Source organism: Myotis lucifugus, unplaced genomic scaffold, assembly GCF_000147115.1.
Source record: "Myotis lucifugus unplaced genomic scaffold, Myoluc2.0 scaffold_361, whole genome shotgun sequence".
NCBI classification, from domain to species: domain Eukaryota; kingdom Metazoa; phylum Chordata; class Mammalia; order Chiroptera; family Vespertilionidae; genus Myotis; species Myotis lucifugus.
In genome coordinates this window covers 437,628-451,168 of record NW_005871409.1, presented here as the reverse complement: position 1 = coordinate 451,168, position 13,541 = coordinate 437,628, and the positions used below count along the sequence as shown (strand labels likewise).

At 39.2% G+C, this 13,541-nt stretch overlaps 1 protein-coding gene across 6 annotated transcripts in view; it reads right to left on the bottom strand.

The window, feature by feature from the left end:
• Positions 1 to 103: 103 nt before the first annotated feature.
• The window catches only part of LOC102430359 (caspase-13-like), an 18,508-nt gene continuing 5,070 nt past the window's right edge, over positions 104 to 13,541 (bottom strand). For 3 of the 6 annotated variants that reach the window (XR_002832298.1, XR_002832300.1, XR_002832299.1), the window contains 8 exons: positions 9,570 to 9,676; positions 8,542 to 8,715; positions 7,111 to 7,345; positions 6,091 to 6,234; positions 4,481 to 4,590; positions 2,810 to 2,960; positions 1,950 to 2,053; positions 104 to 208 (listed from right to left, as the gene is read on the bottom strand). Coding sequence is in view for 2 of the 6 variants with exons in the window: in XM_023764911.1 (XP_023620679.1) it covers positions 1,955 to 2,053; positions 4,481 to 4,590; positions 6,091 to 6,234; positions 7,111 to 7,345; positions 8,542 to 8,715; positions 9,570 to 9,676 (869 nt within the window). In the remaining 4 variants the exon portion in view is untranslated. The remainder of the gene's footprint in view (positions 209 to 1,949; positions 2,054 to 2,809; positions 2,961 to 4,480; positions 4,591 to 6,090; positions 6,235 to 7,110; positions 7,346 to 8,541; positions 8,716 to 9,569; positions 9,677 to 13,541) is intronic. The other 3 variants (XR_002832301.1, XM_023764911.1, XM_023764913.1) reach the window with 3 other exon arrangements.

Genomic DNA, 13,541 nt, shown 5'->3' with positions numbered 1-13,541 from the left:
CCTAAGCTAGAAAACCCAGTTAGCTTACTCCACTTCATTTCCATTCACCCACCACTTTAACTGAAATTCTAGTCTCTAGTAAAGGACCTAAAGACACAGTTCATGTATTTTCATTTTTTATTTAAATACAAAAGGTTAAATATGTGTGCCATACTGGCAAAGGTACTTCTAGAAGTTGGTAAAGAAGAGCAGGACTGCCAGTAATTCCCTGAAGAAGGAAAAAACACAAAGAAATACAAAATACATAAGGTGAGCATAGTAATTCCCAGAAGCCTTCAATCCGTATTTTACCATCTTTCCTCTTTCATCCTCTTCCATGTGCTTTTGCCACTTCCTTTGACTTCTGTGACCCTTATGGTATATTCACCAAAATCAGACAGGGTGATTTTTGTAAAATCAAATTCATTCTCATTTCTCTGTTCACAAGCACTCAAAGGGTTTCCTATCTCACTCAGGATTAAAACTTTAGAGCATTTACCATGTAATCACCAAAACCAAGGTGTCTAGACTCTTCACCATTTTCTGATTTTGTCTCTGCCATTTCCCCCAGTCCCCCTACCTTTTGGCAGTTCTTTAAAGATGTTAAGCACATTCTGCCTCAGGGCATTTGTGCTTGCTGGTCCCAGGGGTGCTGGAACATTGTTCTTACAAGAATGACAAGGTTCACTACCTGACTCTGCCCACTCTCTGTTCTGACTTATTTTATCACTTCAAAGGAGCCTTTCTTAAATAATCTATCCATTATAGTACAACACCCATCTCTTTCATCTTTTTAACCTCCTTTATTTTTCTTCTCAGCTCTTATCACTCTGACATATATTTACTTGTCTGTGTATTTAGAGTCTGTCTCCAGTGACCAGAGTATGAGCTTTCTGAAGCAAAAGCTTTCCGTTTAATTTGTATACTGGTATATCCCAACATTCTAGAACATAACATGGAAAATAGTAAGTGCTTGATAAATATTAGTCAACGAGCTCAATCCCTAATTTGGTTCTCTTATACTAACTAGGCAATAAAAGCTATTCTGATTAAGTATCTATGCAATTATCCACCAGGGAATCACAAACCAGGAGTAGAAGAAGGTGGGTAAAGATGTAAAGTAGTAAGATAAACTTTACTATAAAATTTAATTTAAATTATGATGTTGAAAGAAAGATTAACAATACACTTACAATAGTGTGATATTAAGCTGTTATGAGTGAGTAAATTAATAGCTGGGTCTAAATTCATTGGACCCACTGTAAAATATATTTACCCAAACAATAAATGTGTGTTAACATGGGTACTTGAAAGGGTTTCAGAGCAGTACTTAAGGATATGAGTGCAAACTCTGCAATCTACATTGAGAGAACAGTCAGAGAGCCAGAATGTGCATCAACACAAGAATTACAGTCCAGGGTATATTTTATACTGTCTTGGTAATAGGAGCTCAAGGTCAGTAATGTGATATCTGCACTTAAAGGACCAATATCCTGCTTCCTTCACAGTCATCTCCTCTGTTTTCTGTTTTGTTTTATTGTTGTTTTTTTGTTTGTTTTACTTTTCAGGACCTGAGGCAATGTTTGGTAACTCTGTGTGTCTCTGTGTGTGTGTGTGTGTGTGTGTGTGTGTGTGTGTGTGTGTGTGTAGTGAGAGACAAATATCAAGTAATAATGGAAGTATGAGTACAGTTATATTTTAATAATTACTACCCTGTGTCCTTGATTGTTTATTACTTCCTGTCTTAGTTTGGCTTTTCTCCTTGATTTTTTGACTGATTAATTGATTATCAAGATGAGGAGGATCCAGATTCATATAAGTAGAGGAAAACAAGATTAGCTAGTCACTAAACTACATCCATAAGCAACATTAATTTGACTACCCAAGCAATTGGCTGTCATTAGCCGATGAACCTTACTACCAATATCACTTTCCCATTTATTATACCTGCCAACAGCTTTGATACTTACTATTTTCAATTGCCAGGAAAGAGGTAGAAATATCTTGACATGGATAGTCGTTCAATGGTGGGCATCTGGGCTCTAACATCTGGCTTTTCAAATGATTGTTGAACCTTTAAAAAAAAGAGGTTCTAGATGAAACATAACTCTTATCCACTCTCAGAAAACATTTTACACCATGAGCCAAAATATTCTGGGAATGAAGGGACCAAGCCAATGGATATTCTAACTCCCTGTCACTGTTACCCTACTGTTTAGAAGTAAAGCCCCATGTCAGAATATACTCTTTATCTCAAAATAAACACCTCATGCCTAACCCAAGGCCTTTCAAAGTTCACTTTCTTTTTCTGTTTCAGATCTGCAGATCTTAACTGATCTCATGGAGTCAATTCATGAGAACTAAAGCTCAAAAATGCTCTACCTTCAACCTGCAAGGTTAATCCTGAATTCAATAAGGCACAGACTCAAATATTGTTCCTAAAACCTGAACACAACAACTTTCACATCCTAACCAATAAGCTGACCTCTGAAGATTTTGTCATGTACTGATAAATGAGATTCTATTGACACCATTGCAATTAGGTAGTTATTAATGATAGAACAGGAGCAAGGGGAAAGGCAAGACACTTCGGGCATGTTATTTAGGCAGCTTCACCAGGAAGCTGGAATTTCACTAGCCCATTCCCTGCAGACCACTGGGGGAAGAGATCCAACTAATGGGAGATGAGTGCATGCACATGGAGTTGGGGTTACAAGGGAAAGCGCCTGTCAGTCAAGCCTGGGGAACAATGGATTTGGCTAGACTAGGCAGGGCCATTGCAAGCCTGCACCAATTTGGCAATGCATAAACCAGCAGATAAGAAGCTCACTCTCTTGTGTGGCTCTCTTGGCTCCCATGCTCCTCTGGCTTTGTTCCTGCCCCTGTTGTCTCCATAGCTGCATGGCCCATGGCCACGTGGACCTCACACGCAATGGACTATAACTGGAAACACAAATCAGCCAGCTTGATGCTCCATTTGACTGTGGAGACATGGAACAGATACTCTGGACACTGGCTTTGATTTCAGTTCTGCTGAAAACAAAATGGTACTTCTTATTGGCAGGAGAAACTGAAATGGGACCTTGGGAACTCAGGGGTATAATTGCACAGAAATGAAGCTTTCTATAACATATCACCTTCCCATGTGAGCCTCAGAAAATTCTCAGGATATTGCAACACACCCACTCCCACCAGCAAGTGGTGGGGATGAGGACCTCTCCCCACTGATCACACTGTTTCTAGACTTCTCCCAGGAATGCCCTAAAGTACAATGTCTAATTCCTATTCATCCAACAGGACTGAATTTCCAAAGTTCCCATTCACGGAGACCTCAATGCATGTTACAATGCAATCTTCTCCTGCTTACTAAAGCGGTGTTCTTCTTTGCCCACGGAGTGCTACTGTTCTCCACAGTTTTCTATTTAAAAACAACCATATAGCCCTAGTTGGTTTGGCTCTGTGGATAGAGCGTTGGCCTGTGAACTAAAGGATCCTAGATTCAATTTCACTCAAGGCTGATCCCCAGTGGGGGGCATGCAGGAAGCAAGCCAATCAATGATTCTCTCTCATCATCAATGTTTCTATCTCTCCTCTCTCCCTTCCTCTTCCAAATCAATAAAAATATATTTTAAAAATAGTAACAAATAAAACTGCCCCATATTCTTAATAAACTGAAGGGAGAAAGGTATTGATATTCATGCATTGATTTATTGAATGATTATTAATTCCCATGTGCCAGCATGTTGAGGTGTTGAGCACATTTCTACCTTCATGAAGCTTGCATTCAAGCGAGTAAGTACAGGTAAGAACAAACAGAATCTATGCCGAATGAATGGTGGTCAGAACTGTGGAGGAAAACAAATTAGGAGGAAGGGGGGAATAAGAAATTTCCTGAGGTGGGAAAGGAATTTGGTCTTCCTTTCTGGACCACTCCATTCAAAGAATACCTTCTCCCTTTTGTTTTTTCACGTGCCCTTGATCCTTTGTGTTATGGAGCTTATCGCAATCTGTAATGACATACGTGTTTGCTGGCCTACTTATTTCGTATCCATCTCTCTCACAAAACGGTCCTGAGTAGCCTTATGACACAATATCTCACTTACACCTGTGTCACAGGATAGCAATAATTACCAAGTAGGATAACACCCAATAAATATTTATTCAATAAAGTAAGCCATACAAATCAACTCAAAATACTTGCCATTCTTTGACCTAAAATAATGTATAGCCCATAACAAATAAGCTTACAGATTATATTATTTTGTTTTATTTTGATCTCGAGCAATTTTGTGTTCATCTCTTCTCCTCCTAAATCAGATGTCAACCCTGGATGTCAACCACTGCTCTACATTTGTTTGCCTGACGAAGCCTGACATTGTCATTTGAAATAAGAATAATAGTAAAGTCTTCCAGCATATGCGCGCACGCACACACACACACACACACACACACACACTCACACACACACACAGGATTGGAAAAGGAAGAAGAAAAAGCTTACCTTCCGAAATACTTCCTCGAGGTGACAGCACCAAGAATACTTCTGGAAGCATTTGATTAGTTGTATGATGAAGAAAGAACCTTTACTAGTGTCTCTCCAGGACACATTATCTGTGAAGATAAGGAGTGGTCAGCCTTGGGATGTGCCCTTGAATGTTTTCTTTTCTCACACTTTTATTTATGTAGTTTTTGAGTTTTTTAAGCGTAGCTTTGGAAATAACTTGACATGTTTAGGGGAAACACTCATATCTCTACATTCTCTAATTTTCCAAAAAGAGGAGGAAAAAAAAACTACCTGGCAGAGATTTAACTAAGGGAATAACTCACTAGAATTTCATAATGTTTGCATTATATTCTTGGAACTGACTCTTAACTATGTGCTTCATGTTCATTCTCTTGGTTTTGAAACGTGCCCTGAGAGATAAATGAAATTACCCCATTTTACAAAGGAAAGAAGGGACGGCTCAGAGGATTAAAAAATTTCCCCCACCCCTATACAGTAAGGCAACAGAAAAATGGCTTCCCTGGCTTCCAGTTTGCTTCCAGAGTATATAGCATTCTGTATTTCACAATATTATAAGCAGAGTGGGTGAACAAATCCAAAGGAAATTGTGGTCATCGTTTCACTGCTGTATATTATACCCAACTCATGTTATATACATTCAGTATATACAGCATTTTGTATGTGAATTAAACCTCCATGTGCCCTGAACTATGTTGCTCAGTTAGAGCATGGTCTGCACACTGGAAGGTCTCAGGTTCCATTCCTGGTCAAGGGCACATACCTGGGTTGCAGGACAGATCCCTGCCCCCTGGTCAGGGGCATGTGGGAGGCAACCAATTGATGTGTCTTTGTCACATGGATGTTTCTCTCTCTCTCCCTTTCCTTTCCCTTGCCTCCCCCTCCTTTCCACTGTCTCTAAAATTAATGGAAAAAATATGTTCACTCCCTGTGTGAGGATAAAAAAAAAACAAAAGAAACCAAAACCTCCATGAAGTGGTTACAAAAAGAAAAGACTTAAAACAAAAATTTGCAAAATAGAAGCATTCAAATGCTAGAGGCTTCTTAGAGGACTACCTAGAGGTCCAGGACTAAACACTGATCCCTATTATCAGGCCTGCTAAGCCCAGGGTATAATTTTCTACTTCTTTAAAGGATCTCCTCATCCTGCTGAGCCATGCAATGACTCTCTCTAAAAAGCATCAAATGAGAACCATGGAGAAAAAGAGTTGGTGTTGATAATTTAAGGATGGCAGCCAGTGTCTGGATCCACTAAAACTCTATCCAAAATGTTAAACAGATTTGATAGAAAATGGAATCAAATTTGCTTTTTAAATGGTGTATGAGAATGGGGTTCCCTTTTTTGGGTTGTTTTAGTATGTGGTATACCTTTGACCATAAAGTGCTGTACTTAGAATAAAAGTACAGTTTTAAAAAGTGGAAAATATAGAATCTCTGTTTCCATAGAATAGGTCAGATAAATGTAAATTGATTTGACAGCCCTCAAAATGTGTCATACGTCACTGCTGCAGGGAGCCCATCTCAATATTCCAGAATCATTCTGAGGTGGCCTTAGACGCACAACCCTTGTCTGTAACTGAAAGACCTACGTGGAGTTGAGGAGAAGAAAGCAATGAAGTCCTTCTCCACGTGTGCTTTGTAAATGGCATATTCCTTCAGGTTCTCAGGTGACTGTGAAGAGCTGTCTATCATGGCTACTGGAGAGTCACTGACCCAAAATTCCCCGCGATTTTCTGTGGAGACATTAACATTGTGCAAACTGTGTGTCTCTATCAGTATGACTGTCACTATTGTCTACCCCATTCTTTTCAAATGTTTCTCAGCAATTTCACACACACACACACACACACACACACACACACACACACGCACACACGCAAGCGCATATACACACACCAAGCCCTTGCCCCACACACATACCTTGGCCTCCTCTAATGTCTTTATTTGCCAATTAATGGTGGCAGCATCTTACCAGCAAGTAGTGATGGCATCAGCAAACTGGAAGAACCCACTTCCTAAGAAGAGCACAGGACTAAAATCTTTATCTGCATAATTTTAGAGCCTAGTTACCATTTTTCAGCTTGGCTATTTCTGCTTTTTCTTCCAAACACTGCTCCAAAACGCTAGGAGGCAATTGGAAGTCAGAAAAAAAGCAAAGGAAATATTGACAGAAATTTGAAGTGCCCACATCAACCTACTCAATTCCCTTTAAAAAATGCATGAGGGGAAAAGGGTGCTGCTACTATAGAACAGCCCCAATTTGCAATGAAATTCTTCTCAAGCCAGAGAATGTCAAAATGCCTGTAAGACATGTCCAAGTGAAGCTGTCATTAAAATAATCTTATTCCAAGATTTAGATATTTGTGTCCAACTTTGATTTAGGTAGTCTGAAGATCTGCTTCACAATTTACCTTGGATTAAATCAGATAGGTATTTCTTAGCTGAAAAGACAATCTCTCATGATACCAACTCCCCTTGGCATTTCCCAAAAATTCAGTAAAGTATTTGCACTGAATGGGGTCTAGGATTGCTTCCCCTAAAAGCAAAACATACATCACAATCCACTGCAAACACCTCATGCCCTTTGGAGTTTCCATATCAGAACTCACCACCTCTGCAGGCCTGGACAATGATGACCTTCGGTTTGTCCCTGAGACTGGGGCAGTTGCGATTGTTGAATACCCGAAAGATGGTGTCATAAGGTAGCACGTCTGGGTTTTCCTTGCTGTGCTGTTTCCCACAGAGTTTATCCAGGAGGCCATGGGACATGAACACCAGGAATGTACTATCTGAGGTCCTGTGCTCTGGGCGGGCAGCAAATGCCACCAGCACTTTCTCCATCTCCTGAAAAAGGCCCCGGTGTCTTACTCTAACAGGACAAGCATTAACACCAATATGACCCCCTGTTGATGGTGAGCAGTATAAGAAACACCTGTAATGTTCCAGTCACTGTGCCTTCAGATAGTGGTTGCTCAGTGATAGGTTTCTTTTTCTTCTGACCATGGAGCTGGAGTTTCAAGGACCTGCTCCTGCTAACTTTATATGAGCTGTCCTCTGGATGTATTTTACGTTTGTTTATTTTCACTTACATATTTTTCTTTCTATCTCTGTCTTTTATCTGATTACCTAATAGGAGCCCTGCATCATACCTGTATCCTACCACTTCCCTTCAACCACCCTTCCCACTGCGCTTAGAATGAAATCATACTTCTGACATATGTGTACTCCCTCCTGTCATCCTTCCTAGGCTCTCCTTACACTGGTCTTTTTGTATATTTCATGTGTCAGTTTCATATGTAGTTCAGACTCTTCATTATAGTCATCCCTCTTGGAATGGGTTGCATTCACATATTCCCAGACCTGTCTTGTTACTGGTCGTCATCTGTCAGGTCCTATACTGTCTCCTGTCAAGGCTTTTCTGACCGTTCCATCCAAGCAATTACTCCCCACTCCCCAATTGGCTCCTGTATTTTCTTTTCTCACTTACATTTCACTTTATTTTCACTCTCACAGAGAGACATAAGACACATCAAATCTCTGAATTTTTCTGTTTTGCTTTTTATATGATTACCCCCCCCCCACCAGTAAACCTAAATCAATTTGAACTTGGAACATGCTGCTCATCCACACATCTACCCCCAATGCCAAAACAGGCCCTGGGACCAAGTCAGGACTCAGTATTTATATGGTGACTACATGCCTTTTAATTACTTTAGAATGCCTTAAAGTAATGCCTTTCATTACTTTAGAATTTTCTGGGAATGTTGGGTCTGAATCCCATTTGCCTCACTTTGGAACTGAGAATTATGTGGGTATACATGCCAGGCTATTTCTGTCTAGTTTTATAGAATTGAGGATATTTGGAGTCCAAAGAGACAGAGATGTCACCCATCTAATAACTTCATTTTATAATCACGCATACTCACATGCACGTGCCCACACAGAGAGATATGTGCCCTAAGGTTGTTAAAGTATTTGGCTATCATTATAAAGTTAGTTTGTTAGTAGGAGAGTGTTTGGGGTGCGTGAGGAGCCCTTACCTTGGCTGTGAGGTTCTCTTCCACAATCACACTGTAGCCAAGACCCACAAGCAACTCTTTCATCCCTGTGATGTCATGCTCTGCTCCCTGTCTGGGCTGAAGGTGATCAAACTCTCTATTGCATATGATGAGAGCCAGGCGAGTGCGGTCTTTTCTCTCCTTTATTGGATAGATCTGCAGGAAATGGATATGCAGTGAGTTTGACTTTCCTAAATCTCTTTTAAACCTTCATGTACCAATCTCTGTTGCTTTGTTACAGGATCATAGATCTGCTCTCTCCCTGCTTCTGTGCTAGAGACCCTGCTTTTTTCTTTGTAATGGATTGAACTGACAAAAGAAATAAGTGAGAATTGAAAGTGATTTAGAACTTTCAAATTATATAAAAATAAACTAAAAAATAAAATTATGTAATTTATTTTCCAAGAGCCCAGAAGTGGACCTAGAACATATTTGGGATGCTTACTCAAGAATCTTGAAGAGTCTAGAACAATTCCTACCATAACTTTTTCCTCTCTCTTCTCCACCTGGACAAATCATTCTCAGTGTTCAAGGTTCAGATCAAATTTCATAAAAACCAGGAGAATTTTCTATTGGCTCGAGCTAAAAATAAGCACATCATCAATGCTTTGCCTTTGGTAACATCATTATTCCAGTATTATTTTTAACACATGGAGAAAAAATGGATTTCAGGCCTTAATTGTATTTTAAGTCATGTTTTGTGTCTAGGCTTTTCAACAAGTATGAAAATAATCACTAAATATTTTGATCTATAGCTACAGCTTAATTTAATAAGTCTCAAATAGATAGAACAAATAAATGAAGAGAGAGATCTGTATTTTATCATGGGGTTGAAAGAAAATTGAAATCGGTGTGAGGCTATATGAGTTCCTCCTTGATCAAAGCATCTATGAAAATGGTTACCACTGTCCCCACCCTACCACTCTGCAATTAGTGCTTTAGGAAATTGGGTATTTAGTGAAAGCAATTGCTTCTCTTGTTTTCTCTATTTTATGGATAGAACACAGTACCTCTTCAGGCCTTTTCTTACACACTTTAAGGAACTCTTCAGGAGGACAAAGCTTGAGGGTATCTGTAGTTTCTGCTGACTCAGGTGGCCAGGCCACTTCTGGAGGAGCTGCAGGATATATCACATGACATCACATGATGTAAATTTTAATATCTGCATCTGTTAGCCATGATGACCTAAGACACACTGGCAGAGAAGTTAAATCATAAGAAGTTTTTTAAACACTTTTTAATGTAAGAATTTTCCTTGTATCTAACCTCTAAAATGAAAAAGTGTATTGTGACTGGGAAAATAAAGGGGAAATTCTTGGTTCCAGATCCACCCAAAAGTGTGATACTAGATTATAATTATTAAGAGAAAACACCTTCCTTGGTGACTTGGGTCAAATTTGGCCTTTTTATATTCAGCTAAAACAGCTTGAGTCTTGCTATTTTTTACTCTAGTTTACTCACTCATCTAACTGGACGGTTTCTTGTCACTGAGCAAGAGTATATTGAATAAATATTTAATAGAGTGCTATTCATTAGAAATATAATTAAGTCACATGTGCAATTGAATTTTTTCTAATGTTCACATCATAAAAGGAAAAACAGATGAAATTAATTTTAATAATATTTTTTTGACATAATATATTCAAACTATTATCATTTTAACATGTGTTCAAGCACTATGTAGTCACAATGTGGCTGGTAGCTATCATATTGGACTAGAGGCCCAGTGCACAAATTTGTGCATGGGTGGGGTCTGGCTGGACCACTCCGATCAAGGCCAATTAGGCTGGCCAACCAGGGGGAGGGGCTTTGGGCAGTTGGTGGGCTGGCCCCGCCAGCTAGTGCAACATCCAGTGGAATGGACAATTTGTATATTAGCCGTTTATTATATAGGATGGTAGAACATCCCAAGTCTGCTCCTAATTTATACACAACACAGACACAGACACACACTAAACACCTAAAAGAATCCTCAATCAGTAACATCCAGCCATTATTTCTTCAGGGACCTCAGCCTGTATTTTCAACTTGTCCAGAGGAGATAGGCTCCTAGGATTCCTTGAAAAGCTGTGGAGTCAGCTATGTCAAGGGGAAATGCTAACGAGCCACCAGAGTACTGATTCCAGGGCCAGGGGGACAACATTTTGCTTGGAGATTCTAACATACACTGGATGTCCTTGCCTCCAAAATTCTGATTAAACGGCACTAAATTTTCAACCCATGTTTTAAAATGTGAGAGAATAACTCCTCCCTTTTAAAGACGTTTGTTTCTGGCTCATCCTGACTCAGTCCTTACAGAAACTTAGCTATATCTGTCACATCTTGGCATCCCTTGACAAATTTTGCAAGAGACTGGAAAAGTCCAGCACCCCTCCTTTCAGAGGAAGGAGTAAGAATGCATAAACAATAGAAGAGAGGTTTGCCAAGATCTAATTAACAAGGTTTTTGTCTAGGAACAAACCTTGATGGTTAGTTACATGAACATATCAAGGCACTCCCTGATTTTCTTTTATTTAAAAGAAAAAGGCAATATTATCCTGTATAAATGTTTTAGTTTCTATTTTTTCTATTTTACTCATTTATTTCCATTAGATTTTCCATAATATTTTTAATAAACATCTTTCTAAAGCATATGCTAAACACTGAAGCTCTATAGAAGCAGAAAATTGTTAGTCTCTAAGGAAACCAAGCTTTCTGAACATTTTTATAGATTAAAAAGAGGCATGCTCTCCTTTATCATTCCAGAAGATTCTGGCAATGTAAAGACACCCGGGGTCCTGGATGTTCCCTCATTAGAGGGGATATTTCACAGCAAAAACCTCCTCTATTTCCAGGGTATTTGCAAGTTTGGTGAACACTTTTAACTTAAGAAACATCATCTCCTAATGACCATTGTGTGTCTATAAATAATTATAATGTTTGCAGTTAAGATTGGGAATTATATTTCTCTGTTACATCTAATAGTATGAATTAGCATGAAAACAAATCCTCTCATTAAAATATAATAGATATTATAGTACAGCCTGCTGCCCAAAAGGAGTTTCTAGCAGCCTGGAAATGGAGCTGAAAGAAATGCGATAAATAGGAGTTTAGATCAACTTTAAAAAGCTCAGTTTACCTGTTACCTAAGGACACATTCAGGAAACCCCTTCAAATGATATAAAAAGAAAAGGAGTGGTATTAGATGAGACAAAACCATATCTCTTGATGGGTAGTAATTTGAGTACTTATCTCTCTGGCTAAATATCAATGCTTGGTACTGTGAAGGGATACCCCTATTCTGTAAACTACTGTTTGGAATTCTCTGCTAGTCTTTGGACGGCCTCTTATTCTGAAAAAGTAACTTTGCCTTCTAGCATGCTTGAATAGTGGGGGAGATAAACTTAGCTACCTGACCTTGTAGGCCAGAGACTCAATACACCTAATGCCATGCCAGGTGCATTTTTTAATTGGATAGAACTGTATAGTTTTCAAGGCCGCTGCCAGCAAGCACACAAAGGGCTGGCTCTTCTATAAAAAGGGAAGTTCTGCTTGTAGCTTTGCTTAGATTTGGATTCATTTCCCTAGGCCCGCCGCAGTGAATAAAGTGTAACTCCAAACTCTCAGAGCACTGCTTGGTTCTTGTCCGGTTTTTCTGTAACAGTACACCATATGTGTCTTTATATGAGTTTGTTAAATAAAATAAGAAATCAAATACCTTGTATTCTTTCTATCCCCCACACCATTCTCTCAATATCATACTAGAGACCCTCAGAATTATATCTATGGTATGTCCAAAAGGCCTGGCCAGGATCTTACTTGTTCTAACAGATCATCTCACCCAGCTTCCTGGCCTGCTAGGCTTGTGGACCTTAGTTGTTCTAGGATCACCCTGGGTGCTCCATGTGCAGATAGAGCCCAGGGAACCATAGAACACATCATGATAGGATCTACCCCTGCCTCCTGCCTGCCAATCACTATCTCTGCCAATGCATTGGTTTATATCAGTTTCGTTTAATGATTATGGTGATTCCTTGGGTTAATAAAATCATTTTATAATTTCTAATATTCAAATGTGATTTATTTTTTGCAAATATTTTATTTTTGGGAAAAAAAATCCTATTATTCCTTCCCCATCCCAGATTAAAGAGAAAGCAATAAACCTGTACAAGGAGCAGCGTGAATGTTAGTGAGAACACAGCTCAGGCCACAATATTGGACATCTATCAGAAAAGAGTGTCCTTCCTGCTGGGGGGAATGTCCCTTCCACCTAGAGAAGGGCTTCTTTCAAAAGCTAATACATATATGCATAACCCATGGTCACAGACACTAGTGTGGTAAAGGCCTGGGGGTTGGAGGGGGAAAAACGGGACATGTAGTGCTTTCAGTAATAAAGAGACATTTAAAAAGAGAAAAGAAAAAGGGAACAAAAGCTTATGTGTAATTGTGAGGGTTCTATAATGTATGTAGCCTTTTATGTATTAATTTTTTATTACTATTGATGAACTCTAGTGAAACAGGAATTTTAGGGGTGAAATAGGACAAGTTTAGGAAATATTAGAACTTTTGGAAGTTAAGGGAACCATTGAGGAAGCACAGGGGTGCAGAGCAGCAGAAGGTCTATTTCCATAGAACTGGTGAGCTGAAAAGCTGTTACAGGTACATTTCCATAGAATGAGGGAGCTGGGAGCAGCAAAAGGTCAGTTTGTTAAATAAAATAAGAAATCAAATACCTTGTATTCTTTCTATCCCCCACACCATTCTCTCAATATAATACTAGAGACCCTCAGAATTATATCTATGGTATGTCCAAAGCATTTACAAAATGCTCTTTATATTTACAAAATAAAGAGAAGGAAGCCCTTCATCCAGAAGGAGAGGAAGAAGCCCAAAGGGAATAGGAAAACAATAGGGAAGGAGATGGGGGAGAACTTCACATGTCCCATGTGAGGTTCAACCTTGAGCCTAGGAGTTACTATAGTAACTAGTCTAAGGGACTAGTG